The sequence below is a fragment of the Quercus lobata genome, chromosome 6 (assembly GCF_001633185.2).
Source record: "Quercus lobata isolate SW786 chromosome 6, ValleyOak3.0 Primary Assembly, whole genome shotgun sequence".
Taxonomy (NCBI): domain Eukaryota; kingdom Viridiplantae; phylum Streptophyta; class Magnoliopsida; order Fagales; family Fagaceae; genus Quercus; species Quercus lobata.
In genome coordinates this window covers 3,260,701-3,288,686 of record NC_044909.1, presented here as the reverse complement: position 1 = coordinate 3,288,686, position 27,986 = coordinate 3,260,701, and the positions used below count along the sequence as shown (strand labels likewise).

The 27,986-nt window shown below is 41.4% G+C and overlaps 2 protein-coding genes across 2 annotated transcripts; both read left to right on the top strand.

The window, feature by feature from the left end:
• Positions 1 to 1,348: 1,348 nt before the first annotated feature.
• On the top strand, positions 1,349 to 2,149 carry LOC115994697. The gene has a single exon (XM_031118929.1). It carries the CDS (start codon positions 1,349 to 1,351, stop codon positions 2,147 to 2,149), a length of 801 nt encoding a protein of 266 aa, XP_030974789.1.
• A 918-nt stretch (positions 2,150 to 3,067) lies between these two features.
• On the top strand, positions 3,068 to 5,170 carry LOC115994694. The gene is made up of 2 exons (XM_031118926.1): positions 3,068 to 4,608; positions 4,840 to 5,170. The coding sequence occupies exons 1-2, from the start codon at positions 3,068 to 3,070 to the stop codon at positions 5,168 to 5,170; spliced, it is 1,872 nt and encodes a 623-aa protein (XP_030974786.1).
• The last annotated feature ends 22,816 nt before the right edge of the window (positions 5,171 to 27,986 follow it).

Genomic DNA, 27,986 nt, shown 5'->3' with positions numbered 1-27,986 from the left:
TCTAACTAACGTTCACTTCGTCTAGTCCTAACTCTGTAACCCACTCTCTACAAATTCATTATCTGGGGACATTTGGGTCAGAACCACTTACTTGCTGGGCCTGGGCCCCAAAAACCGCCCCTACAATTGGCGCCGTTTGTGGGAAGAACTTGTGTCTCGACAAGTGAAACAGTAATAGATGGAAGGATCAGGTCCGCGCCAAACCGGACGTGCATAATCTCAACGGCAAGACAACTGTTTAAATCTCGAACGAGGGAAGGACCAAGATAATCAACGAGAGGGCAGTGTGAACACCTCTCACACGAGTAGAATCCGCTCAAAAGAGAAAGATCATGCATCCCATAAACAGAACGAGCGAAAGGTTTTACAGCAAGAGATTGATGATTTGAAGAAGAAGCTGCGTCGAGCGCGGCAAAAACGTCCTTTACCTGGCTCGGACACTAGCAGTGATAAGGATGGTGAATACAGGCGAAGGTTAAGAACCCCTCCGAGCGAGACTTTTTCCTATGAGGAAGAGCGACCTCGCAAACGCGGCTACAAAAGCCCGTCTTACCAAGGCCTGGCCAATGATGCCATGAGTAAGGCCCTGGATCGCATCTCCCAGTCGCCATTCACACGTAGAATAGAGAGGGCAGTGCTTCCTCGACGGTTCAATCAACCGACGTTTGCCATATACAATGGTCGGACTGACCTAGTGGAGCATGTAAGCCAATTCAACCAGAGGATGGCCGTTCACTCCAGGGATGAGGCGCTAATGTGTAAGGTGTTTCCATCTAGCTTGGGACCCATGGCGATGAGATGGTTTGATGCGCTCCAGCCGAATTCCATAGATTCCTTTAAACAGCTGACGCAGGCTTTTGGTTCCCGCTTCATCACCAGCGCTAGAGTCCCTCGGCCACTCGATTCACTCTTATCCTTGTCCATGCGGGAAGGACAAACGCTGAAGGCCTACTTGGACAAATACTGGGAGATGTATAACGAGATAGAAGGAAATTACGATGACGTCGCCATTAGTACGTTCAAAATGGGCCTGTCGACAGAGCATGGCTTGAGAAAGTCCCTTACTGGGAAGCCGGTTACCAGCGTGCGTCAACTCATGGACAAAATCGACAAGTACAAAAGGGTCGAGGAGGACCAGAAGATGGGGAAGGGTAAAACGAAGGTTGTCCCTCAGGAGAGGAGGGACTTCAGGTCGGGCCGCTTTAACAACAGTAACAGGCCGAGAAGAGACTACGTGGAACAGTCCGGACCTACTGGGGCTTAGGCAGTCCATGCTCTGTTCCGAGAACCATTGCACAAGATCCTGGAGAAGGTGAAGTGCGAACCTTTCTTTCAGTCGTCGAACAGGATGGCAGGCGACCCCTCAAAACGCAATCAGAATCTGTACTGCGCGTACCATCAGGAGCCCGGTCACACCACCGATGATTGTAGGAATCTGAAAAACCATTTGGATCGGCTTGTCCGAGAAGGAAAGCTGAGGCATCTATTGCACCGCCCTGAACAGTCAAATGTCGAAACCAGACAAGGCACATTGAGGCCACCCATTGGCACAATAAATGTCATTCTTACCACACCTGGGAGAACTGGTTCCAGCCCTTTCAGAGTAATGTCAGTGGGCAGGTTCCCGACGGAGCCAGACGAAAGGGAATCCAAGAGAGCCAGAGTGAGTGCCACGCCATTAATTGGGTTCACGGAAGAGGACAAGCAAGGAACTATTCAACCCTATGAAGATGCCCTAGTCGTGACGCTCAGAATAGGAGGTTATGACGTGAAAAGGGTGTTAGTTGATCAAGGCAGCGCCGTGGAGGTAATGTACTCGGAGTTGTATAAGGGGCTGAACTTGAAGCAGGAAGAACTGTCGCCATACGATTCACCCCTGGTCAGCTTTGAAGGAAAAATCGTCATCCCGAAAGGCATGATTAGGCTGCCTGTGCAAACAGACTCAGACGTAGTGGAAGTGAACTTCATTGTAGTAGATGTATACTCCCCCTACACAGCTATTGTGGCCCGGCCATGGCTTCATGCACTAGGGGCTGTGTCGACAACCTTGCACCAAAAAGTGAAGTATCCATCAGGAGGTCAAGTCAAAGAAATAATAGGGAACCAAGGAATGGCCAGACAATGCATGGTGTCGGCAATCTCACGATGACCAAATAGTGAACCTTCCACTTCAGCCGAGAACGGCTTATAGCAATCAATGACCCCGGTCCCAATTGCGGGTAGTGGAGGGCCGGCCATGGAGGTGAGCTGTGAGGAGCTGGAGAAAGTGCTCGTCGGATCAGACCCTGAGAGGTTTTTTCAGATCGGCTCGGAATTACCAACACAGGAGAAGTCAGCGCTAATTGATTTTCTTTGACGGAATGAGGACGTATTCGCCTGGGATCCCTATCCCTATGAAGCCCCAGGGGTTGACTCAGATCTCATATGCCATCACCTTAATGTTAATCCGGCCATAACACCAAAGAAGCAACCTCCTCGGCGCCCGTCAAAAGAACATACAGACGCTGTGAGAGAAGAGGTCGCAAAATTGAAGAAAGCTGGGGCTATCAAAGAAGTATTCTACCCCGAATGGTTGGCAAACACAGTCGTGGTAAAGAAGAAGAGTGGGAAATGGCGGGTCTGCGTAGACTTCACGGACTTAAACAAGGCTTGTCCGAAGGATCCTTTCCCAATGCCGCGGATAGACTGATTGGTAGATGCGACTGTTAGACACCCATGAATGAGTTTTTTGGACGCTTTCCAGGGCTACCATCAGATATCCCTAGCTGCCGAAGACCAAGAGAAAACCGCTTTTGTCACCTCAGTTGGCAACTATCATTATAAGGTGATGCCCTTTGGCCTAAAGAATGCCGGGTCGACCTATCAGAGGATGATGACTAGGATGTTTGAACAGCAGATGGGTAAAACCGTTGAAGTGTATATAGATGACATGGTAGTAAAGAGCAAATTGGTGGCCGACCACATCAGAGACCTCGGTGAAGTGTTTCGAATTCTGAGAAAGTACAAGCTACGACTGAACACATCCAAATGTTCATTTGGGGTGGGATCAGGAAAGTTCTTGGGCTATATGGTGACCCACCGAGGAATTGAAGTTAACCCTGACCAAATAAGAGCCATACATAGCTTGCAGCCCCCTCGGAATCCCAAAGAGGTCCAGAAGCTTACCGGCATGATAGCTGCTTTAAGCCGTTTCATCTCCCACTCGGCGGATAGATGCAGGCCTTTTTTCCTCCTATTGCACAAGTGGAAGGGCTTCGAGTGGACTGAAGAGTGTGCTTTACCTTTCCAACAGCTCAAGGAATACCTCGCCCGACCACCGATCATGTCCAGTCCCGATGCCGACGAGGTGTTGTTCGCATACATCGCAGTAGCCTCTCATGCGGTAAGCTTAGTACTAATCCGAGAAGACAACGGCACGCAGCAGCCCGTGTATTACGTAAGCAAATCGCTGCAGGAGGCAGAGACCCGTTATCTCCCCCTCGAAAAAGCTATATTGACCGTCGTACAAGCCACGCGAAAGCTCCCCCACTATTTTCAGGCACATACAGTAGTTGTACTAACTCAACTTCCACTGAAATCAGTCCTCCGCAGCGCCGACTACACAGGTAGAATAGCTAAGTGGGGAACAATCCCGGGCGCCTTCGACATTAGATACATGCCTCGCACCGCCATAAAAGGTCAGGTCCTCGCCGATCTAGTAGCTGAATTTGCGGAGCCTACCCTAGAAGGGATGGAAATGTCGGGGTCACCAAGTGCTGATGGGAAACTGGTTAGCACGGTCTCTCAGCATGAGCACAATAGGTGGAGAGCACACATCGATAGTGCAGCAAACCAAAGGGGCTCAGGGGTGGGGCTTGTTCTAGTCTCTCCCGAAGGGATAACCATAGAAAAGTCGTTGAGGCTCGGGTTCTCGGCCACGAATAACGAAGCCGAGTATGAGGCACTGTTGGAGGGGATGTCGATGATCCGGAAATTGGGTGAAAAATGCGCAAGCATATTCTCGGATTCGAGACTCATAGTGGGACAAGTAAATGGGGAATTGGAGGCGAAGGATGAAAGAATGCAAGGGTACCTTGCTCGAGCTAAACACCTGCAGACCCATTTCGATGACTTCCGTTTAATGCATATACCTAGGAGTGGGAACACCTATACTGATTCTCTCGCAACACTGGCCACCTCCTCGGCTCAGCCCCTTCCGCAGGTTATTTTAGTTGAAGATCTTTGCCGCCCAACAACAGAGGAGGCCAACGGTATTCGGGTACACAACATCGGGGCAGGACCTAGCTGGATGGACCCTCTGGTGCTGTTCTTAAAGCACGACACCTTACCGGACGATAAGGTTGAGGCTGACAAAATCAGGAGGAGAGCTTCTCGATTCTGGCTGTTCGAGGACTCCAAACTTTACAGACGCTCGTTCTCGGGGCCATACTTGCTGTGTGTGCACCTAGGGGCTACGAAACTCATCCTGGAGGAGTTACATGAAGGGATTTGTGGAAGCCATACGGGGGGCAGGTCCCTCTCCCATAGGGCCATGACGATGGGTTACTGGTGGCCGAGCATGCATAAAGATGCTCTGGAATATGTGAAGAAGTGCGACCAATGCCAAAGGTTCGCCCCGAACATACATTAGCCGGGCGGAGAACTTAACCCGTTGTCCAACCCTTGACCATTCGCATAATGGGGCCTAGACATACTAGGGCCATTCCCCAAAGCGGCTAGGAACAAGAAATTTCTTCTCGTCGGCACCGATTATTTCACAAAGTGGGTCGAAGCTGAGGCGCTGGCAAACATCAGGGACATCGATGTCAAGAAATTTGTCTGGAAAAATATTATCACTAGGTTCGGGACCCCGCACACCCTGATCTCGGACAACGGCCTCCAATTTGACAGCAAAGCCTTTAGAGAATACTTCAATGAGTTGGGAATTATCAACCGATACTCCACACCGGCCTACCCACAGGGTAATGGACAAGCAGAAGCCATCAATAAAACCATAGTGAATGGACTGAAGAAGAGGTTGGACGACGCGAAAGGGAGGTGGGTTGAAGAGTTGGCCCACGTCTTGTGGACATACAGCACCACGCCTCGTAGGTCCACGGGAGAAACCCCCTTTTCATTGACCTACGGAGCCGAGGCTGTCATCCCACTGGAGATAAACTTCCCAACCTAGAGGATTACTGCCTTCAACCCCATTGCTAATAACAGCCTTCTAGAAAAAAGCCTGGATCTCCTCGAAGAAAAAAGGGAAAGTGCGATGGTTCACCTAGCTTATTATCAACAAAAGCTCAAATAGGGTTACGACGCCAAGGTGAAGTCAAGGCCCTTGACGCCTGGGGATCTAGTGCTGAGGAAAGTCCTGGGCACCGCGAGGAACCCTGCATGGGGAAAGCTTGGACCAAACTGGGAGGGCCCATACCATATCACTTCCGTAGCCGGCATTGGGGCATACTTTTTGAAAGACTTGGACAAACATGTAGTACCACGTCCATGGAATGTAAATAACCTGAAAAGGTACTGTTATTAATGAAAGACACCATACTTGACGTCGTGTTACTGTATAGCTATTTGGGTTAAGTGTTAAACAGAACATAAGTCCTGCATGGCTCCTCGGACCACAGACTTGGGGGAAATTAACCACGAAGCGATTTTCAATAAGTGTTAAATAGAACCCAAGTCCTGCATGGCTCCTCGGACCACAGACTTGGGGGAAATTAACCACGAAGCGATTTTCAATAAGTGTTAAACAGAACCCAAGTCCTGCCTGGCTCCTCGGACCACAGACTTGGGGGAAATTAACCTCGCAACAGTTCTCACTAAGTGTTAAACAGAACCCAAGTCCTGCCTGACTCCTCGGACCACAGACTTGGGGGAAATTAACCTCGCAACAGTTCTCACTAAGTGTTAAACAGAACCCAAGTCCTGCATGGCTCCTCGGACCACAGACTTGGGGGAAATTAACCACGAAGCAATTTTCAATAAGTGTTAAACAGAACCCAAGTCCTGCCTGGCTCCTCGGACCACAGACTTGGGGGAAATTAACCTCGCAACAATTCTCACTAAGTGTTAAACAGAACCCAAGTCCTGCCTGGCTCCTCGGACCACAGACTTGGGGGAAATTAACCTCGTAACAGTTCTCACTAAGTGTTAAACAGAACCCAAGTCCTGCATGGCTCCTCGGACCACAGACTTGGGGGAAATTAATCACGAAGCAATTTTCAATAAGTGTTAAACAGAACCCAAGTCCTGCCTGGCTCCTCGGACCACAGACTTGGGGAAATTAACCTCGCAACAGTTCTCACTAAGTGTTAAACAGAACCCAAATCCTGCATGGCTCCTCGGACCACAGACTTGGGGGAAATTAATCACGAAGCGATTTTCACTAAGTGTTAAACAGAACCCAAGTCTTGCCTAGCTCCTCGGACCACAGACTTGGGGGAAATTAACCTCGCAACAGTTCTCACTAAGTGTTAAACAGAACCCAAGTCCTGCATGGCTCCTCGGACCACAGACTTGGGGGAAATTAACCACGAAACGATTTTCAATAAGTGTTAAATAGAACCCAAGTCCTACCTGGCTCCTCAGACCACAGACTTGGGGGAAATTAACCTCGCAACAATTCTCACTAAGTGTTAAACAGAACCCAAGTCCTGCCTGGCTCCTCGGACCACAGACTTGGGGAAAATTAACCTCGCAACAGTTCTCACTAAGTGTTAAACAGAACCCAAGTCTTGCATGGCTCCTCAGACCACAGACTTGGGGGAAATTAACCACGAAGCGATTTTCAATAAGTGTTAAACAGAACCCAAATCCTGCTTGGCTCCTCGGACCACAGACTTGGGAGAAATTAACCTCGCAACAATTCTCACTAAGTGTTAAACAGAACCCAAGTCCTGCCTGGCTCCTCGGACCACAGACTTGGGGGAAATTAACCTTGCAACAGTTCTTACTAAGTGTTAAACAGAACCCAAGTCCTGTATGGCTCCTCGGACCACAGACTTGGGGGAAATTAACCACGAAGTGATTTTCAATAAGTGTTAAACAGAACCCAAGTCCTGCATGGCTCCTCGGACCACAGACTTGGGGAAAATTAACCTCGTAACAATTCTCACTAAGTGTTAAACAGAACCCAAGTCCTGCCTGACTCCTTGGACCACAGACTTGGGGGAAATTAACCCCCCAGCAACTCTCACTAAGCGCTAAACAGAACCCAAGTCCTGTCTGGCTCCTCCAAACGCGGACTTGGGGGAAATTAGCCTCACAGCAATCCTGTCTAAATTATTGACTATCATTCTTTATACATTCATTCATTCACACATGGTTTTCAGCAGTTAATGGCAGAATAAACATCCATTTATGATAAAAGCAGAAGAGAAAGTAAAACAACGAGAATAAAAGGAAACAACGTCTTTCATTAAAATCCCCAAAAGCGATCCTTTTACAACCATTAAACAGAACAAAATATGAAAGGTCTAACAAGAAAGATCCTACACTACTTTCCTAAATCTGATCCCTGAGCAGGCCCGGGTTGATCATTTGCTGGCTGTGGCCTCGGAACAGTCTCCTTAGCCTGTGCAACAACCTCCCTGATTGAAAGACTGTCCTCGGGCAACTTTTCCTTCACGGCCGGCTGCGAATCCTCAGCTTCAGGCATAACGGAGACCGAGGCTAAAGCCTTCGTTGGGAGAGGCTCTTCAGTCGCGACCTCGTCAGGGATCTCGCGAACGTCTTCAGGAAAAAAGATATTCTCAGTTTTCCTAAAATCGGAATCCGCTGGGACTGTAGCCCGGTCCAAGGCTACACCCCAAGACAGGGTAATATATTCCCTGCATACAGTAGCCACCTCCTCGGCCAGCCTGGCCTTAGTGTCCTTAGCCCCGTGATCATAAGAGGCTGCCACTGCTTTCTCGGCCGCCTCCCTAGCCAGACGGGCCTCCCCCTTAACCTTCGCAAGCTCGGACTTGAGATCAGAAACCGCCTGCCTCTCTGTCACGAGATTTTCCTCGGATTGACGGAGCTGTAGGCGCAGATCGTCAGCCTGCTTAGTAGCATTTTTAAGGTCGGCCCTTCTTTGCCTCTTTTACCTCATGGCTCAGACTGTCGTTTTCCTTCTTGAGGTCACCAGTAGTCCTCTCGGCAATGTGGCGGGACTACGCCTCATTATGAAGGTCCTCATGTGCCTTTTTGGCCCACTCCTCAGCAAAGAAGATTTGCTGAGTGACCTGCACCAGAAAATAAAAGCTTAATAAAAAAGAATGGTGAATAAATGGATGCGTAACAAGAGAACGGGATAGTAAAAGTTTTCGCTTACCATTGCCATGTCCCTCTTCAGTGACATGAAGAGTTCTGGTTGCTGAGTATCCCGGAGCCCCTTCATGTCGCTAGGCAGAAGAAGAGGCTGCTGCAGGGCCTCAGCCAAGAATGACGCCTCTTGTCGTTGGGATTCCCACAAGGTTGCATCCCAAGAAATTGGAGCGCCATCCAGTTCGAGCCGCGGCGACCATATTTGTTGTTCCCTCCGAATAGCCGCCTCATCTCGGCTATCAATGGACTTGGTCCTCTTCTCTTTGGGCTCCTTGGTCTCTTTGCCCTTCTTCTGGGGTTTGGCTTTTTCTTGGCCGACCTCACCCTCCAACTCCCCCACAGGCCTTTTCCACCTTAAATTGGGCACAGGTTGTAGTGCCGCATCCGATGTGGGAGGAGGAGGAGGAGGAGATTTGGAGGTCGGCTGCTCCTTTGGGGTATCCTTGGAGGACTGCCCTTTGTTCCTATTGGCAAGGAGGCCCTTGAGGCTAGACCTTTGTCTCAAGTCCATTCCTTCTTCTTCAAGCTCTTGGCTGGTACCAACTTGTGCGGTTACTAAACTCGGGACAGGAGCTGCCGAGGCGCGGTCTAGATCCGAATCAGAATCCGAGAGCTCTACTATCCTGGCCGACATCTCTCCCTCCTCGGCGAAGTGAAACTGGTCTATCTGATCCTCCAAAGACGAGTGCGAGGAGCCGGCTTCTTCCTCTGGAACAACCACTGCGTGAAAGGCATGCTGAGCAGGCAGCTAGACAGGAGGCAAATCTCTCGAGGCGAGAAAACCTGGTATGGAGACGTCGATCCGTGCCAATCGCGGACTACCAGCCCTGATTGCTTGGCCGGGTTCCACTAGAGCACGAGTAAGGGGCACGTAGTCCAAAATCAGAGGCGCAGCCCGCAATTGCCCATCTGCACTCACGTAAATCTCAGACCTTAGAAGGAAATTGAGTGCCTGGACGTTGACCAAACTCAGCCGAGGAGTCGTACGCGCCTTGTCTGCAAGGTCCGAAGAGAGGGTTATGTTAGTCCGAGGAGACAAACAAGCAAAGTTAGAATCGAGACAATAAAAAAAAAAGGGGAAAGATCAAAACTAAGATCCTTTCCAAGGGATCTAACACTGTGGTGCCCCACCTGGTTTTCCTGCCTTGACTGGGCAGTGAAGACCGTCATGCCACTGTCCGGAGACGATCAAAAGGTCGTCCTTCAAGCCTTTGTCGGACTTGGGAAGGTAGGATATCAACCTCACCTCATCGGACCTGGACTTCAAGTAATATGAGTCGCCGAGGCTGTGCAGTTCATATAAATGAACCACGTCATGCCATGTAAGGCCGAGGTTCATCTGATTGTTCAGGACCTTTATGCACCCCAGAATCTGGAACATATTCGCGACGCATTTGTGAGGGGCCAACCTATGACCACGCAAATAATCCCTAGTTATCCTCCCCATAGGGATGGTCATCCCTCCTTCCACAAAGGCTATCACCGGAATGGCAACCTGCCCCGTTCTTCTCTTGAGAAAGAGCTCCTCCAGAGGACAGTACTCTAAACCTACCTCCGGCGGAATACGGTATTTGGCCCTGAAGCCTTCCATACCGGCCGGGGAATTTACCAACTTGTCAAGCTTACCCATCCCCCTAACCCTAGGTGACGCGAAGACGATTTACTTAAGGAATAACGCTGGAAAAAGGGCAATGGAAAAAGAAGTGCGCACTTACAGGTGAGGAACTTGCTGGAAATCTCCGAGGGGACGACTGCGAAGGCTTGAACACTTTGAAAGGGAAAGTGCGGGAATGCTCTGAGTGCTTGGATGCTTGTCCAAAAATGAGGAGGAAATGCCCTCGAAAATCTTATGTAACCTGGAGAAGATGGACAGATATACTCCCGCCTAGGGAAACGGAAACGATCCCAACCGTTGATCTAACGTCTAACCGTTGGATTAAAAGATATAAAACCGCTAAAAGTAATAATTAGTGCCTCCTGGGTCATTAAACACCTCCGTCATTAATGAGTCACGTGAGAAGCATACCGCCGCACGAGTGAAGCAGGAATCCACAGTAAATAGACCAATGTATGTCAAAATCCCGCCTTTCCTCCTCGGTCGAGAAAGAAGGAGCCGAAATTTTGAGGGGCTGTTGTAGGGGTGAAATTTACAAGCCAATAGTGGGCTTTAGGCCCTGCGCGGAGTCCAGCCAGGACAGGAAGGGAAAATGGGGCCAGAAGATTTCCAGCCCAATCCTGTTGAGCCGAACTTATTTAAGGGGCGTCCGAGGAGGAGTGCCTCCTCGGACACGCCAAATGGGAGTCCAACGTACACCCTGCACACAGTGAGGAACCATCCCAAACAAGAGGAGAATGTTAGACGTCTAGGAGGCAACCACAGCTGCCGCATTAAATGCAAGGAAGCTACTTTTCTAGCCCCATTAATGTGGAGAAGACAGGTGAATAGTGTTATCTTGGCCAGTGCAACTCACAGAAAGATAAGGTGGATGTCCGATGGGACAGACACTCAAGTGAGAGTCCAGATGGTTAACAAGTGTAAGGCCCTTATCAATTTGAGGGTGCTATATAAGAGAAATCCCCAAGAAGAGGGGATCGGAGAATTAAGAAAAAAGAGAGAGAGAAAGGTGAAAGAACTCTATAGTCTGTAAACAGAGTAAAAGGTGTACTTATACGTCTCTTCGGACCGATATCCTATTAAACGTAAATGGAATATTCTCACGTTCAACATGTTGCATGGCGTACATCTAACTGACGTTCACTTCGTCTAGTCCTAGCTCTGTAACCCACTCTCTACAAATTCATTGTCTAGGGACATTTGGGCCAGAACCACTTACTTGCTGGGCCTGGGCCCCAAAAACCGCCCCTACACTAAGCATGACCTAACACTACACGTGACATCTCGGATGATGCCTATATCTCCATTGAATGAGGGTCAGACATGAGTTCAAGGCTCTACAGGTGCAGGTAAGCTAACGTTCTGAAACACGATTTTAAATATATCGCATGCAAAACTATTCATACGTGTTAAGATACTTAGTTCAAAATTCATAAACAATAGTAAGTATCGACAAGGGCAACTAATAAGTAACTAAAAGGAAAAAGGAAGAAAATAATTTCATATACGTGTTCAACAGGTTCAAACTACTGGCAGATTACACAGTTTTCAAAATAAAAAAGAAACTAGTTAATCATTAAACTAAAAACAAATACGAGGCCTAGTTAGGGTTTCTACTTCTTTAATTTCGCGTCGGCCACATCCTAGGAAGGCGGAATGGGATCAGCTTCGACGCCCTGGAGGACGGTCCCTTCTGGGGAAGGCTGAACAGGATCAGTGTCGGTACTCTAGGGGACCACAGCAAGAGGAATCGCTTGTAGGGGCTAGGCAAGTATGGCTGGCTCTTCGGCATTAAGCATCTGAGTGCCAAGCACGGGCTCAACAACTTCTTTGGGTACCTCGGGATCCGTACACTGAGATGCTTCTATCACATCTTGAAGCTCTCCTTCTTTGAGCGGCTCGCCAGGAGAGGCGCCGACCTGTACAGTATCTGACTGAGTGACCTCTCCTTCATGTTGGTCGCTCACGGCCTTGGAGCTAGTGGAGGTGTCCTCACGGATGGCTGTAGGGTAGAATATGTTCTCCGCTTTCCATAAATCGGATGAAGCATTCACTCCAGCTTACTTCAAGGCCTCTTCCCAAACCTGGGAGCAGTAAAGCCTGCATACTCCGGGAATTTGGGCTTTAAGGATGGCTTGGGTTTCAGCTACCCCCGCGTTATAACCATCAACCTCGGCCGTTTCCTTGGCAATCTCAGCCTCGTTCCTGGCAAACTCGGCCTCCCGCTCATGGCTTCGTCGCGGGCATACTCCGCCACGCCTTTGTCATGCTCCGCTGTGATCAGTCTTTTATTTAAATCAGTAATCAGCTCCTTGGTTATTCGCAACTGATCCTCGGCTTCTAGCAGACGTTTTGTTTGGTCCTCGGCCTGTTTTTGGGCGCTAGCTAAACCCGTCGAGGCGCTATCCCTATCTCGGATAGCATCTGTTAGGGTAGTCTTGGCCTTGGCGAGGTCGTCCTCAGAAGTTTTGAGAGTCTGCGTGGCCACTAAGCGCTTGGAGCGTTCATTCTTGGCCGCCTTACTCTGATTGTTCACCTTTTCCTCCATCCTATAGGTGGCTTGGAGAGCCTGTCAAGGGAGATAAATATATCGTGAACAACAGACCGGGAGTGAGAGTTAATAAAATTTTAGGTTTCAAGAGCCTTACCATGCCCAAGTACCTCTTCGTACTGAGGAAGACCTCCTGCATCCTCATTTTCTTCAGACCATTCATGTTGGTGGGGAGCAGCATGGCTCTCCCTAGTGCGTCTGCCACATAACCACCCTCACCATCTCCAAGGTCCCTCATGGACGCGGTCTCCAGCAGTGGACCCCCGTGAAGCATTGTGGCAGGAAGCCAGGCATTTGGCAAGGATTGGGCCTCGATCCCCTTTCCCTTACCTTGGGAAGATTGAGACTCAGTCTCTTTACCTTTACTTTGGTACCCAATCTTCAATTGTTTCGCACGTGGGGCTTCCTCCCTCTCCTTAGAAGGGTGAGATTTTCCTCCATCCATGGTTTCCTTGCCCTTGGGACTCCTCTTTCTCTTTGAATCAGTGCTCTCCGGCCGAGGAGGCAAAACTGGTTGGAGAGGAGCAGGAAGTTTGGGGCGGGGGGATTGTGGCTGTGACTTTGTGGAGGATGACCTAGTCTGGATAGCCTGGGGTGGAGGTGGTGGGGAAGGAACATTGGGTTGCGGCGTTTCCTGCACACCCTTCCCTGGCTGACCCTCGAGGAGTTCGAATAAGCTGGTCGGGGGTTTTCTCTTGAGTCCCATCTCGGCTTGAGAAGATGTGCCTGCTGATGACAGTTTCGCCTCAGATAAGGCTGGGTCACCTATATCACCAGAAGGATCCTCGGATTGGTTGGCTAGGTCAAACCCTTCCTCGGGCTGATCTAACCCGCCTTCGTCCTCCGCTACTTGATGAGATAAGGAGAGGTCCACCAGTGGGATGCTCTCTGGGACAGATGATACTTCGGAGATTAGAAATCCTGTCTCGACCACGGTAATTTTTGAAAGCCGAGGACGGCTGGCGCTGATCACGTGCCTAGGGTCGGCAAATGACTTCTGAACGGGAGCGTACCTTAGTATTTTGTGAACAGCTTGGACTTGACCATCATCGTCATTTACGAAAACTGCCGCTTGTAGAATAGTCTCCAAGTCCACCCGGTTAACTAAGTGAAAATGCCGTTGATAAGCGTGTGGATCTACAAAAGAAAAACATATATGCATGGTTAGTTACCGAACCACATCAGATTAGAATGGCGCAAAGGGTCAGCGCCCTTCCATTCCCTATACCCCACCTGGTTCTCCTTCTATTATGGGGCACGGATTGCCATTATGCCATTCACCGGAGACGATAAAGAAATCCTTGTTTAACCCCTTGTTGGAATCAGGAAGGCATTGAATTAGTCGAACCCTTTCGTCTCTCGACTTCATGTAGTAGGATTTCCCCTTCAAATTTTGGAGATTATAGCACTAATTCACGTCATGGTGGGTCAGTCGTAACCCTATCTTTTCCTTTAAAGCATCCACGCAACCCAGAATCCTAAACATGTTGCCGGTGCACTGGGTGGGGACTAATTGGAAGTGCTGAAGGTAACCCCTCGTTACTGGCCCTATAGGGATTTTCATACCCCCCTCTACAAAGGCGAGGACGGGAATTACTACCTCGCCCGTTTCCCTCTTATAGTGCCACTCCCCCATCTTACAATGCCTCAGACTTACGTTGGGAGGAATCCTGTAATCGACGATGAACTTTTTCATCGCCTCTTCAGTATCGACTAATTTCCTCAGTCTCGATTTAGCCATCTCTATGATTTACTAAACAAACTCAACCAGCGATGGGAGAAGAAAGGGAACCAGAGAAAAATAAACCTAGAAAAGAAAAAGTACGAGTTAATGGAGGCAGGGAACTTACATAAAAGAGGCAAGACGCTTCGGGCAGGCTTTTTTGTGCTGGAGATAGACTTGAGTTTGGACGAAAGTTCAGATGAACCCAGGGTATACGTGCTAGAACTTTTAAGTGCAAAACTAAAGGGACAAATCTGTTCCCAAAAAACATTTAGGTTTCCTATTGAGAGTAACTGCACGAATTTTCCCGCCCATAAAGGCCAAGGAATCCCCACCGTTTGATCTCCATCATGCCGTAAAATGTGGGAAACACAGAGCCGCCCGCATTTAATGAAACCACGCTTCACCTTCCAAAGTCTCCAGGAACGTGTCTCGAGCAGATGAAAAGTCTCGGGAATCGATAAGTGATAAGGATTGACAGGTATTGACGGATGTCTGATGTCATCAAAACCCTCCTATCTGTCCGAGGAGTCGGATAGTAGGATTTTGAGGGGCTATTGTGGGGCCTGAGAACTTATGATCCGGCCCACGATCTACCAGGGTCCAGGGCCCATGCCGAGAAGGGTAATTGCCGAGGACGAATAGGGAAGGGCCGAAATGCCTGGGACACGGCCGAGGATGACCCTGTCCTCGGCACTCCAAGACTTCAAAGAGAAGAGCAACATCTCGTTGAGGGCTACCCTCAAAAAGCCCCCTGAAGGAGATGCGAGTAGAATGGGACCCACGTGGGGGTACGGTGTGAAACTGGTTCAGGGTAAATACGTCCCCTCTGCATTAAATGCACCCGCCAACGTCCTAATCATGTTAATGAGAAAAGACACCTGGACAGGGTGACTTCGATCGTCGCGACTAACAAAAAGCAAAGAGGGACAGTTGATAGGACAGGTACCGAAGTAGGCACCTGCCTAATCAACAAGTGGAGGGCTAAGATCAACCAAGAAGGGCTATATAATGTGAAGGTTGACGCACTAAGGAAGTGGCTAGGAAAAATGGCAAAAAACCAGAGCCTCCCAGCCCGCCTCCAGGAGAAAGACTCCTAGGGCGAACACGATTTAATTATGTATGAATACCACGAAAAATCCACCGTTTGGTGACTAAGGCCTAGCCTTTCAAACCCACGCTCTATAAATGATATTGTTTGGACCTTTTTATGTGCGAACCCAACACTATCACGGGTCGTCACAAATCGTGTCCTTACAATATAAATTATATTTTCCATCATTTCCTTTTTCTCTCTAACTAAACAAAAGAGTTTTCCATTCTCTTACTTTTCCATCCCTCCAACCAAACACACAAGAGGGAAAACTAAATATTTTCTATCCTTTCACTTTTCCATCTTTCCACTTTTCCATCATTCCAACCAAACAGACCTTTAAGTAATAGGCATATGATTTCTCTGTTTAATATATATGATTTCATCAAAATTTTTTAAAATGTATATGAGATGTCATTTAATGTAATAGGAATATTTAATATATATATTTTCACATATCTGTCAGGTATCGCGCCATTCCCACACATTTTTCTTCTTAAAAAAACAAGGAAAAGAAGAAAATGAATATTGCATGTAAACATGAAGAGTTTTCTTCTAAATTGTTTTTTTTTTTTTTGCTAAATTGTTCTTCTAAATTGTTGTTAAATCTAGTACTTGAACATAATATGATCATCCATATGTTTTGTTCGTACGTAGATTTTTATTTGAGAAAAGAAAAATTCTGATCCCATCGATGTTTTGATTCCTGTGGTTTAAAAAAGCTAGACATAGTAGTCATAGATGATTGATAGACCAGCCAACCTTAAAAGGCGTGGAACCGAACCCAAAAAATCAGTAACAAAACAAAAAATGCTTCCACACTGTGGACCTGTGGTGGCCGGTGGGGTGGCTGAAAATTCAGATTTGACTTCTTCTAGTACTATCTCTAGAAGCATAAACAATGATAAAATAGTTGATAAAGAAGAGAATAGCAAAATAGATATAGTCAAAATAGATTAAAACAGGGTATGGAATATGAAAACTGAAACAAATAAAATCTTACTTGAAAATACTTCTGTCTTTGATTAAAACTGAAAACTTCTGTCTTTCTTACAAGCTTTGAAAATAAATACTATCTGAAGAGTTACAAGATTACAAAGTAAAATCTGTAAAGGGTTACAAGATTGTCTGTCTGGAGGGGAGGTTACAAGATTACAAAAAGAAAAAGTAAAGTACAAAAGTCTTTCAGAGAGGGAAAGGAAAAGCTAAAAGTCTTTTTGAGGATTGGACCTTGGAATTGAAATGGAAACTTGGACCTTGGAAATGGACCTAAAATCTGGACCTATCTTCTGTCTTCGGAGTCTGTCTATTTATAGATGAAGTGAACCGTGGTAAGTCTTCAAAAGTAACCTGAGTTAAGTAAAGTGGACTCAAGTTAATCTGTCGGTAGAATCTTGAACAGTAAAAGTCTATCTTGAATAGTAATAGTCTGTCTGCATGTGAATAATATTCTGTCAAAATATCTTTCAAAATATCTTTCTGGATCTGTCTAGACTGTAATGGATCTGTCTGGAAGCTATTCATGCATGTCGGTGAATAGTGATCTGTCGTTGGTGAATAGTGATCTGTCGGAAGAGTATTCTGTCTGTCTGTGCCTTCTGTTTATCTTTCTATCAATCTGTATCCGCGTAGTTATCATAATCTAGCGGATCAGAGTTATCCTCATACTGCTTATGCTCGTGGAGCACTCCATAATCATTACATAGGGCACAATATGAAATCGGAAGGAAAACAGGAACATGATCCTTAGCTGTCATCAATCTGGGGTCTTTAACAATCCTTCTTTTCCCAATGATCCTTCCTGTTGAAGGTCTTGGGCCATACACAGCTATTCTGTCGATGTAGCCATATAAATGAAAACCTCTATCTAATTCTTTCTGTTCTTCACAAATCTTATTACTCATGAAATTAGACCATTCTTGAGCCAAAGCACCTGGATCATCCAGTGATAAGTAAGTATCACCTGTATACCAGTTATATTCAAGGATACCACACCAATCATGGATAAGGACTAAAATGTGTGCTGGCTGAACTTCCATATAATAGCTAGTGTCCCAAACTGGAAGAGTACTCCAGATTTCTATCTTCATATAATTAAGTCCTCCAATCTGTGCTGCTGCTTCTTGGATGACTCTGGGAAATAAACTAATCTAATTTGCCGAAGTAATGGTTAATTTTCTGATAAACCCTGCTTCTAGCATTTCAGATAACCATAAGGGATCACAGATTACTGGATCTTCTGTCTTTGTGTTGATAAGTAATCTCGGGTAGGGATCAAATATGTCTCCTGTTTTTTCATAAACTCTGTCTGAATTTCCAAAACTGTCATACCATTTAGCCTTATGAGATAACCATAGATCATCTGTCATGTCTTCTGTTCTGATAAATGTTGTAGAGACTAATACTGTAAAAAGATACATCCATCTGTCATAAGAACTTGTTATAGCTTTATGAGTTAATATATTCTGTTGGATTTCATGGGGTAAGGTTCTAATAGCAAGTCTCGTTTTTTGCTGAATCTTAGGGTGGAGCTTTGAAAAGCTTGTTCCCATAAGATAGCTTTTTAGAGACTGTAGTTCTGTCTTTGTGGAGCTTGAATCTCCATCCTCCTTGCTAGGGAGTTGACAACCGAGAGCTTCAATAAATGCCCCGGTGCTAACAAGATGTAATTCCAAAGCCTGAAGGGTCATTTGGAATAGGGGTGCCCCGGTGCTAACAAGATGTAATTCCAAAGCCTGAAGGGTCATTTGGAATAGGGTTTCTGTTTGAGGGTGAATGCAGCCTGTAAATTATCAAGAAGTAGTTTAATTTGAAGAGGAAGGTCTGTAAATTCTCCATCTTGAAACATAAGATCACTGTCAAGCACTTTTTGCAAAATTATACTTTTATTACCATATGAATACATTGCCTCTGCTAGCAACGTATCCTGAAGGGATATTGTCTCTATCGAGACACCTTCATGCATATCCGAAATTTTGACTGAGGGCTTTCGGAAACCTCTGGGTTGCACTGCTGGTGCCTTGCCCTTATCTTTCTGAGAGAATCTTTTACTCATGGTAGTTTGCATTTGGATTTTTGGAAAAGGGTTATATTTAGAACAAATAAAAACTTCTTTTGAAATTATTTTGTCCATGTCTTTTTGTGAAATTCTTTTGAAATATTTTATAAGAAAAACAAGAAAAGCATTTATAAAATAAACAATATTTATTAAACAAACATTTCTTTGGACACTTTCGTGCTTTTGCTGAGTAGCAACAGTATTAGAGTAATAATGATAGGATCTGTCAGGATAAGTGATATTCAGAATATTTCTGAAAGCTAGTATGATTCTATCCATGTATGTATTACTATATATCTCTTCGTAAAGTCTTTCATTAATAGAACAATCTATTAGGGGATTAATTCTGTCTATAGGGAGATTAAATCTGTCATTATTCAAGAGATTACCACAATTAATATTTTCTTTAATGTTTAATAAAGAAGAGTCTGTCAAAGATTCTTTTATTAAAATATTTATTATATGAATATTTAAAAATGTTATAAAGAGTGTACATTTGTCATTTAGTACTTCTATCAGTCTATCAGTATGCCTGTCATTATTATTAAAAGAAGTAATAATTTTACCATCTATATTTTGTGTGGGGGCAATAGTCTCAAATTGCCATCTGTCAGTCCATATACTATTAGTCCATGCATATTGATTACAAATGACTATATTCATTTCTTCTGTAGATTGGACTTTATGTAAGAAAGCAATAGGAGAATAAGAATGTATCTCTGTCTCTTTGCCTTGTTTATCTTTCTTTTTGTCATTTTCTGTCAATTGATTAGCAAGTAGCATTTCTGTCTTTAAAGATTCCTCTTTCATTGATATCTGTTAAAATAGTAACCTCTTTGGAAGAGTGTATTTCTTTCAGGACGGGTGGTACAATGAATTTAAAGAATATATCTTTTCCTAACACATTAGTTTTAATTCCTTTATCTGTCATTAAAAAAGGATAAATTAAAGCCATAAAAGGAGTTCTTAAAATAATTTTAGAAGGAAAGTCTTTAATTAAAACAAAGGTTGTCTCAAAATATATTATATCATGGCATATATGAACATTAGGTATATTATAATTAATTATTAGTTTTTCTCTATTGGCTTGAATTAATCTTTCAGATGATTTTTCATAATACTTTAAGGGTATTAATCTTTCTTGTATATAATCCATACCAGCACCTGAGTCTGTCAAAGCAATTTCTGTCAAAGAAAACTGTTTAGTAGTTTCTGTATGCCATCTTTGGAGAATTACTCTGTCAATAAAATTTAAGAAATTCTGTCTATCAAATTTATTACTATTGTTTGAAACATTAATATCTATAACTTCTTTATCTGTAGGCGGATCAAAGGGGTCTGTCATAGAATTAGAAAATTCTTTTACAATATCATGTTTATTTATGTCTGTTGGATTTTCTTCTTTAATTTCCTTTTTTACCATTTCTTCTTCTGTCAGTAGAGCTATTGGTTTTATCTTTACACCATCTTGTTTTAATTTTATTTTTACCTTTTCTTTCTTGTCTTTTTCTTTCTTGGCTTTTTCTTCCTTTCTACAATCCGTAACATGGTGACCATATTTCCTGCACCTAATGCAAGCAATAGGTATTTCTATAGTGTCTTTCAATTTTAATAAATATTCTTTCTTGTCTTTATAGTGATTTGGTAGATTTTCTATCAGTTTTATTATTATGTCTTTTTGTTTTCTTTTTCTCTTATTAATTTTAAGGGGGTTGGTTGATTTTAACTCTTTTTTAACTTGATCTACTTCTTTTTTACTAACATTAAATATTTCCATTAATTCATTTATTATATCTTTCTCAAATTCTAATTTACTAATTTGTTTGATAATTCTATTATGTCTGTCACATTGTTTTTTAGTATGTCCATATCTTTTACATTTATGACAAATAGTACTATAAAGATGTCTGTCAGTTTTCTCATTATCTGATAACTTTGTAGTATTTAAAACTGTTATGTCTCTTTTTCTGTCTGTCTCCATTGGTAAACTTAAAATTTCTATCTTTTTAGCCAATTCTATTAAACTGTTATTTTCAGTTCTATCAATTGTTTTAAGTCTCTCATCAATTTCTTCTTTAAAACTATTACACTTTCTGTCTTTTACTTCCATTTTTACTACACTATCACTATTACCATAATTATTTTTCCTACCATTGTTGACTACTTTTTCACTATCTCTTTCTATCTCTTTTGTATCTAACATCTTACGTACCATTTCATTGTTTTGTCTTTCATGCAATTCTTTCAAGCTATCATCATTATTTCTAGGACTGTCATCTTTTCCTATTTCTTTTCCTATCTTTCTACGTATAACACCTTCATCTTTATGTCTTTCAATTCTTCTTCTATCATTTGTCTCTATTAGGCTTCTTTGTCCTTTTATCACTTTCCCTACATCTTCACTATTTTGTCTTTCAAATATTTCTTTCATCTCTTTATCTATCAACTTCTTATGTAAAGATTCTTTCTTGTCTGTGTCTATTAGGCTCTTTTGTCTATCTATGTCTAGCTCTTTACATATAATTTGTAATGAACTAGAAACTTCTCTATTATTTTGCTTTTCCACCATTTCTTTTAGTCTGTCATTTTCTATAGTACTTTTATCTTTTATACGTGTTACTCTTTCTTTAATAGGGCTAATTTCAGTTCCTTCATCAGCTAATCTGTCAGTTGCTTTAAATGTCTGTAAATTCTTATTAACTTCTTTTGAATTACTATTTATATACCAATTATCTGTCATAGTTTCTGTAAAAGATGATCTATGATGGGGTCTAAATTCTATATCTTTTTCAAAATGTGAATTTAAAGCTTTCATTCTTTCATAGAGGTCCAAAAAGCTATCATTTTTCTTTTCAACTTTAGTATATATAGCAGATCTGTCAATATTTTCCAAGGACTCCAATTTTCTATTAATTTTGTCTAAAAAACTATTATTGTGGTTATTAATCTGTCGGTTGATTTTATCTCCTATTAAATTTCTCCAATTATTTGTGTTACCATTATAATTATCAATTTCACTGTCAGAATCAGTTTTGTAATCCATATCACTATTTGACCAATCATCATCTATATCTTTCATGCTATAACCTTCATCATAAACTATATCATCATAGTCCATGTTTCAAATTAGTGTGTGCCTAGCCTAAGTGTGAACAAGCAAACAGATGATGAGCTGATAAATGTATTTATTCTCTTTCTAAGCAATTAATAATTACTGGCGGAACTATTACTAACCACTAGTATCCTTGCTATCGGGACCACCTCCTCGGGAAACTCCATTGCGGGACCACCTAAACAACGCCTGTCCGTCGACTACAACAAAGGGGCTGACCAACACGAAACTATGGTTTGCCAACGAGTCTCTAGGCTGACCAACGCTAACAAGGAGCAAGTAGTGGCTATGTAGTAATATAAGTTCCTAATAACTTCTTAATTGCAAAGAAATAAAACTCATACACCTACCATCCATGGCTCCACAAGGGTAGTCAATGGTATCAGAGCCATGAATGGTAGGTGTATGAGTTTTATTTCTTTGCAATTAAGAAGTTACTAGGAACTTATATTACTACATAGTCACTACTTGCTCCTTGTTAGCGTTGGTCAGCCTAGAGACTCGTTGGCAAACCATAGTTTCGCGTTGGTCAGCCCCTTTGTTGTACCCGACGGACAGGCGTTGTTTGGGTGGTCCCGTAATGGAGTTTCCAGAGGAGGTGGTCCCGATAGCAAGGATACCAGTGGTTAGTAATAGTTCCGCCAGTAATTATTAATTGCTTAGAAAGAGAATAAATACATTTATCAGCTCATCATCTGTTTGCTTGTTCACACTTAGGCTAGGCACACACTAATTTGAAACATGGACTATGATGATATAGTTTATGATGACGGTTATAGCATGAAAGATATAGATGATGATTGGTCAAATAGTGATATGGATTATGAAACTGATTCTGACAGTGAAATTGATAATTATAATGGTAACACAAATAATTGGAGAAATTTAATAGGAGATAAAATCAACCGACAGATTAATAACCACAATAATAGTTTTTTAGACAAAATTAATAGAAAATTTGAGTCCTTGGAAAATATTGACAGATCTGCTATATATACTAAAGTTGAAAAGAAAAATGATAGCTTTTTGGACCTCTATGAAAGAATGAAAGCTTTAAATTCACATTTTGAAAAAGATGTAGAATTTGGACCCCATCATAGATCATCTTTTACAGAAACTATGACAGATAATTGGTATATAAATAGTAATTCAAAAGAAGTTAATAAGAATTTACAGACATTTAAAGCAACTGACAGATTAGCTGATGAAGGAACTGAAATTAGCCCTATTAAAGAAAGAGTAACACGTATAAAAGATAAAAGTACTATAAAAAATGACAGACTAAAAGAAATGGTGAAAAAGCAAAATAATAAAAAAGATTCTAGTTCAGTACAAATTATATGTAAAAAGCTAGACACAGATAGACAAAAGAGCCTAATAGAAACAGACGAGAAAGAATCTCTACATGAGAAGTTGATAGATAATGAGAAAGAAATAATAAAAAAAGGAATGGTAAAAGAGATGAAAGAAATGTTTGAAAGACAGAATAGTGAAGATGTAGAGAAAGCGATAAAGACAAATGATAGAAGAAGAATTGAAAGACATAAAGATGAAGATGTTATACGTAGAAAGCTAGAAAAAGAAATAGGAAAAGATGATAGTCCTAGAAATTATGATGATAGTTTGAAAGAATTACATGAAAGACAAAATAGTAAAGATGTAGGGAAAGTAAAGGACATGCAAAAACCAAAAACAAATAGTAGTAAAGAATCTCTACGTAAGGAGATAGAAGTAGAAGAAAAAGAAAAGATAAGACATGAAAGAGAAAAAGTCAACAATGGTAGAAAAAATAATTATGGTAATTTAAAAGAAAAAGCAAATAGTGATAGTGTAGTAAAAGCAAAAGAAGGAATAGTGAAAGAAGTAGTCAATAGAAAAGACAGAAAGTGTAATAGTTTTAAAGAGAAAATTGATGAAAGACTAGAATTAATTGAAAGATCTATAATAGATACCCTGTTTTAATCTATTTTGACTATATCTATTTTGCTATTCTCTTCTTTATCTATATTTTACCCAGGAGAGAGCACAGCAGTAATATAGAAGCATAAACAATGATAAAATAGTTGATAAAGAAGAGAATAGCAAAATAGATATAATCAAAATAGATTAAAACAGGGTATGGAATATGAAAACTGAAACAAATAAAATCTTACTTGAAAATACTTCTGTCTTTGTTACAAGATTTGAAAATAAACACTGTCTGAAGAGTTACAAGATTACAAAGTAAAATCTGTAAAGGGTTACAAGATTGTCTGTCTGGAGGGAAGGTTACAAGATTACAAAAAGAAAGTAAAGTACAAAAGTCTTTCTAAGGGAGAGTACAAAAGTCTTTCGGGGAAAGGGAAAAGGAAAGCTAAAAGTCTTTCTGAGGATTGGACCTTGGAATTGAAATGGAAACTTGGACCTTGGAAATGGACCTAAAATCTGGACCTATCTTCTGTCTTCGGAGTCTGTCTATTTATAGATGAAGTGAATTATGGTAAGTCTTCAAAAGTAACCTGAGTTAAGTAAAGTGGACTCAAGGTAATCTGTCAGTAGAATCTTGAACAGTAAAAGTCTATCTTGAATAGTAATAGTCTGTTTGCATGTGAATAATATTCTGTCAAAATATCTTTCAAAATATCTTTCTGGATCTGTCTGTATCTGTCTGGACTGTAATGGATCTGTCTGGAAGCTATTCATGCATGTCGGTGAATAGTGATCTGTCTTCAGTGAATAGTGATCTGTCGTTGGTGAATAGTGATCTGTCGTCGTTATCTGTCGGAAGAGTATTCTGTCTGTCTGTGCCTTCTGTCTATCTTTCTATCAATCTGTATCCGCGTAATTATCATAATCTAGCGGATCAGAGTTATCCTCATACTGCTCATGCTCGTGGAGCACTCCATAATCATTACATAGGGCACAGTATGAAATCGGAAGGAAAACAGGAACATGATCCTTAGTTGTCATCAATCTGGGGTCTTTAACAATCCTTCTTTTCCCAATGATCCTTCCTGCTGAAGGTCTTGGGCCATACACAGCTATTCTGTCGGTGTAGCCATATAAATGGAAACCTCTGTCTAATTCTTTCTGTACTTCATAAATCTTATTACTCATGAAATTAGACCATTCTTGAGCCAGAGCACCTGGATCATCAAATGATAAATAAGTATCTCCTGTGTACCAATTATATTCAGGGATACCACACCAATCGTGGATAAGGACTAAAATATGTGCTGGCTGAGTTTCCATATAATAGCTAGTGTCCCAAACTAGAAGAGTACTCCAGATTTCCATCTTCATATAATTAAGTCCTTCAATCTGTGCTGCTGCTTCTTGGATGACTCTGGGAAATAAACTAATCTGATTTGCAGAAGTAATGGTTAATTTGCTGATAAACCCTGCTTCTAACATTTCAGATAACCATAAGGGATCACAGATTACTGGATCTTCTGTCTTTGTGTTGATAAGTAATCTCGGGTAGGGATCAAATATGTCTCCTGTTTTTTCATAAACTCTGTCTGAATTTCCAAAACTGTCATACCATTTAGCCTTATGAGATAACCATAGATCATCTGTCATGTCTTCTGTTCTGATAAATGTTGTAGAGACTAATACTGTAAAAAGATACATCCATCTGTCATAAGAACTTGTTATAGCTTTATGAGTTAATATATTCTGTTGGATTTCATGGGGTAAGGTTCTAATAGCAAGTCTCGTTTTTTGCTGAATCTTAGGGTGGAGCTTTGAAAAGCTTGTTCCCATAAGATAGCTTTTTAGAGACTGTAGTTCTGTCTTTGTGGAGCTTGAATCTCCATCCTCCTTGCCAGGGAGTTGACAACCGAGTGCTTCAATAAATACCCCGGTGCTAACAAGATGTAATTCCAAAGCCTGAAGGGTCATTTGGAATAAGGGTTTCTGTCTGAGGGTGAATGCTGCCTGTAAATTATCAAGAAGTAGTTTAATATGTAAAGGAAGGTCTATAAATTCTCCGTCTTGAAACATAAGATCACTGTCGAGCACTTTTTGCAGAATTACACTTTTATTACCACATGAATACATTGCTTCTGCTAGCAACGTATCCTGAAGGGATATTGTCTCTATCGAGACACCTTCATGCATATCCGAAACTTTTACTGAAGGCTTTCGGAAACTTCTGGGTTGCACTGCTGGTGCCTTACCCTTGTCTTTCTGAGAGAATCTTTTACTCATGGTAGTCTGCAATTGGGTTTTTGGAAAAGGGTTATGTTTGGAATAAATAAAAACTTCTCTTGAAATTCTTCTGCCTCTGTCCTTCTGTGAAATTCTTTTGAAATATTTTTCAAGAAAGGTAATAAAAGCATTTACAAAACAAACAACATTTATAAAACAAACTTTTCTTTGTACTCTTTTGTGCTCTTACTGAGTAGCAATAGTATTAGAGTAGTCATGATGGGATCTGTCAGGATAAGTGATATTCAGAATATTTCTAAAAGCTAGTATGATTCTATCCATGCATGTATTACTATATATCTCTTCGTAAAGTCTTTCATTAATAGGACAATCTATTAGGGGATTAATTCTGTCTATAGGGAGATTAAATCTGTCATTATTCAAGAGATTACCACAATTAATATTTTCTTTAATGTTTAATAAAGAAGAGTCTGTCAAAGATTCTTTTATTAAAATATCTGTTATATGAATATTTAAAAATGTTATAAAGAGTGTACATTTGTCATTTAGTACTTCTATTAGTCTATCAGTATGTCTGTCATTATTATTAAAAGAAGTAATAATTGTACCATCTATATTTGGTGTAGGGGCAATAGTCTCAAGTTGCCATCTGTCAGTCCATATACTATTAGTGCATGCATATTGATTACAAAAGATTGTATTCATATTTCTGTCTCTTATGAATTCTTCTGTAGATTGGACTTTATGTAAAAGAGCAATAGGAAAATAAGAACGTATCTCTGTCTCTTTGTCTTGTTTATCTTTCTTTTTGTCATTTTCTGTCAATTGATTAACAAGTAGCATTTCTGTCTTTAAAGATGACAAACTTCTTTCAGTTCTATAGATTCCTCTTTCGTTGATATCTGTTAAAATAGTAACCTTTTTGGAAGAGTGTATTTTTGTCAAGACAAGTGGTAAAATCAATTTAAAGAATATATCTTTTTCCCATATATTAGTTTTAATTCCTTCATCTGTCACTGAAAAGGGATAAATTAAATTCATAAAAGGAGTTGCTAAAATAATTTTAAAAGGAAAGTCTTTAATTAAAACAATGGCTGTCTTAAAATATATTCCATCATGGCCTATATGAATAATAGGTATTTTATAATTAATTATTAGTTTTTCTCCATTAGCCTGAATTAATCTTTTAGATGATTTTTCATAATACTTTAAGAGTATTAGTCTTTCTTGTATATAATCGATATCAGCATCTGATTCTGTCAAAGCAATTTCTGTCAAGGAAAACTGTTTAGTAATATCTGTATGCCATTTTTGGAGAATTACTCCGTCAATTAAACTTAAGAAATTCTGTCTATCAAATTTATTACTATTGTTTAAAACATTAATTTTATCTGTAGGAGGATCAAAGGGGTCTATCATGGAATTAGAAAATTCTTTTACAATATTATGTTCATTTATTGGATTTTCTTCTTTAATTTCTTGTTTTATTTTACCCTTTTCTTTCTTGTCTTTTTCTTTCTCTTTCTTTCGGCATTCTGTAACATGGTGACCATATTTCCTACACCTAATGCAAGCAATAGGTATTTCTATAGAGTCTTTTAATTTTAATAAATATTCTTTTTTCTCTTTATGGTGATTTGGTAGATTGTCTATTAGTTTTATTATTATGTCTTTTTGTTTTCTTTTTCTTTTGTTAATTTTAAGTGGGTTGGTTGATTTTAATTCTTTCTTTACTTGATCTATCTCTTTTTGTTTAACATTAAAGATTTCCATCAATTCTTTTATAATATCTTTCTCAAATTCTAATTTACTAATTTGTTTAATAATTCTATTATGTCTGTCACATTGTTTTTTAGTATGTCCATATCCTTTGCATTTATGACAAATAGTACTATTAACATGTCTGTCAGTTTTCTTATTATCTGATAACTCTGTAGTATTTAAAACTGTTATGTCTCTTTTTCTGTCTGTCTCCATTGGTAAACTTAAAATTTCTATCTTTTTAGCCAATTCTATTAAACTGTTATTTTCAGTTCTATCAATTGTTTTAAGTCTCTCATCAATTTTTTCTTTAAAACTATTACACTTTCTGTCTTTTACTTCCATTTTTACTACACTATCACTATTACCATAATTATTTTTCCTACCATTGTTGACTACTTTTTCACTATCTCTTTCTATCTCTTTTGTATCTAACATCTTACGTACCATTTCATTGTTTTGTCTTTCATGCAATTCTTTCAAGCTATCATCATTATTTCTAGGACTATCATCTTTTCCTATTTCTTTTCCTATCTTTCTACGTATAACACCTTCATCTTTATGTCTTTCAATTCTTCTTCTATCATTTGTCTCTATTAGGCTTCTTTGTCCTTTTATCA

Excerpts from the sequence above, each read along its gene's own strand:
- LOC115994697 (XM_031118929.1), top strand. The coding sequence starts at position 1,349 with ATGGCAGGCGACCCCTCAAAACGCAATCAGAATCTGTACTGCGCGTAC.
- LOC115994694 (XM_031118926.1), top strand. The coding sequence starts at position 3,068 with ATGGTGACCCACCGAGGAATTGAAGTTAACCCTGACCAAATAAGAGCC. Across the intron at positions 4,609-4,839 it reads AAGTGCGACCAATGCCAAAG|GTTCGGGACCCCGCACACCC; the intron begins GTTCGCCCCGAA and ends TATTATCACTAG.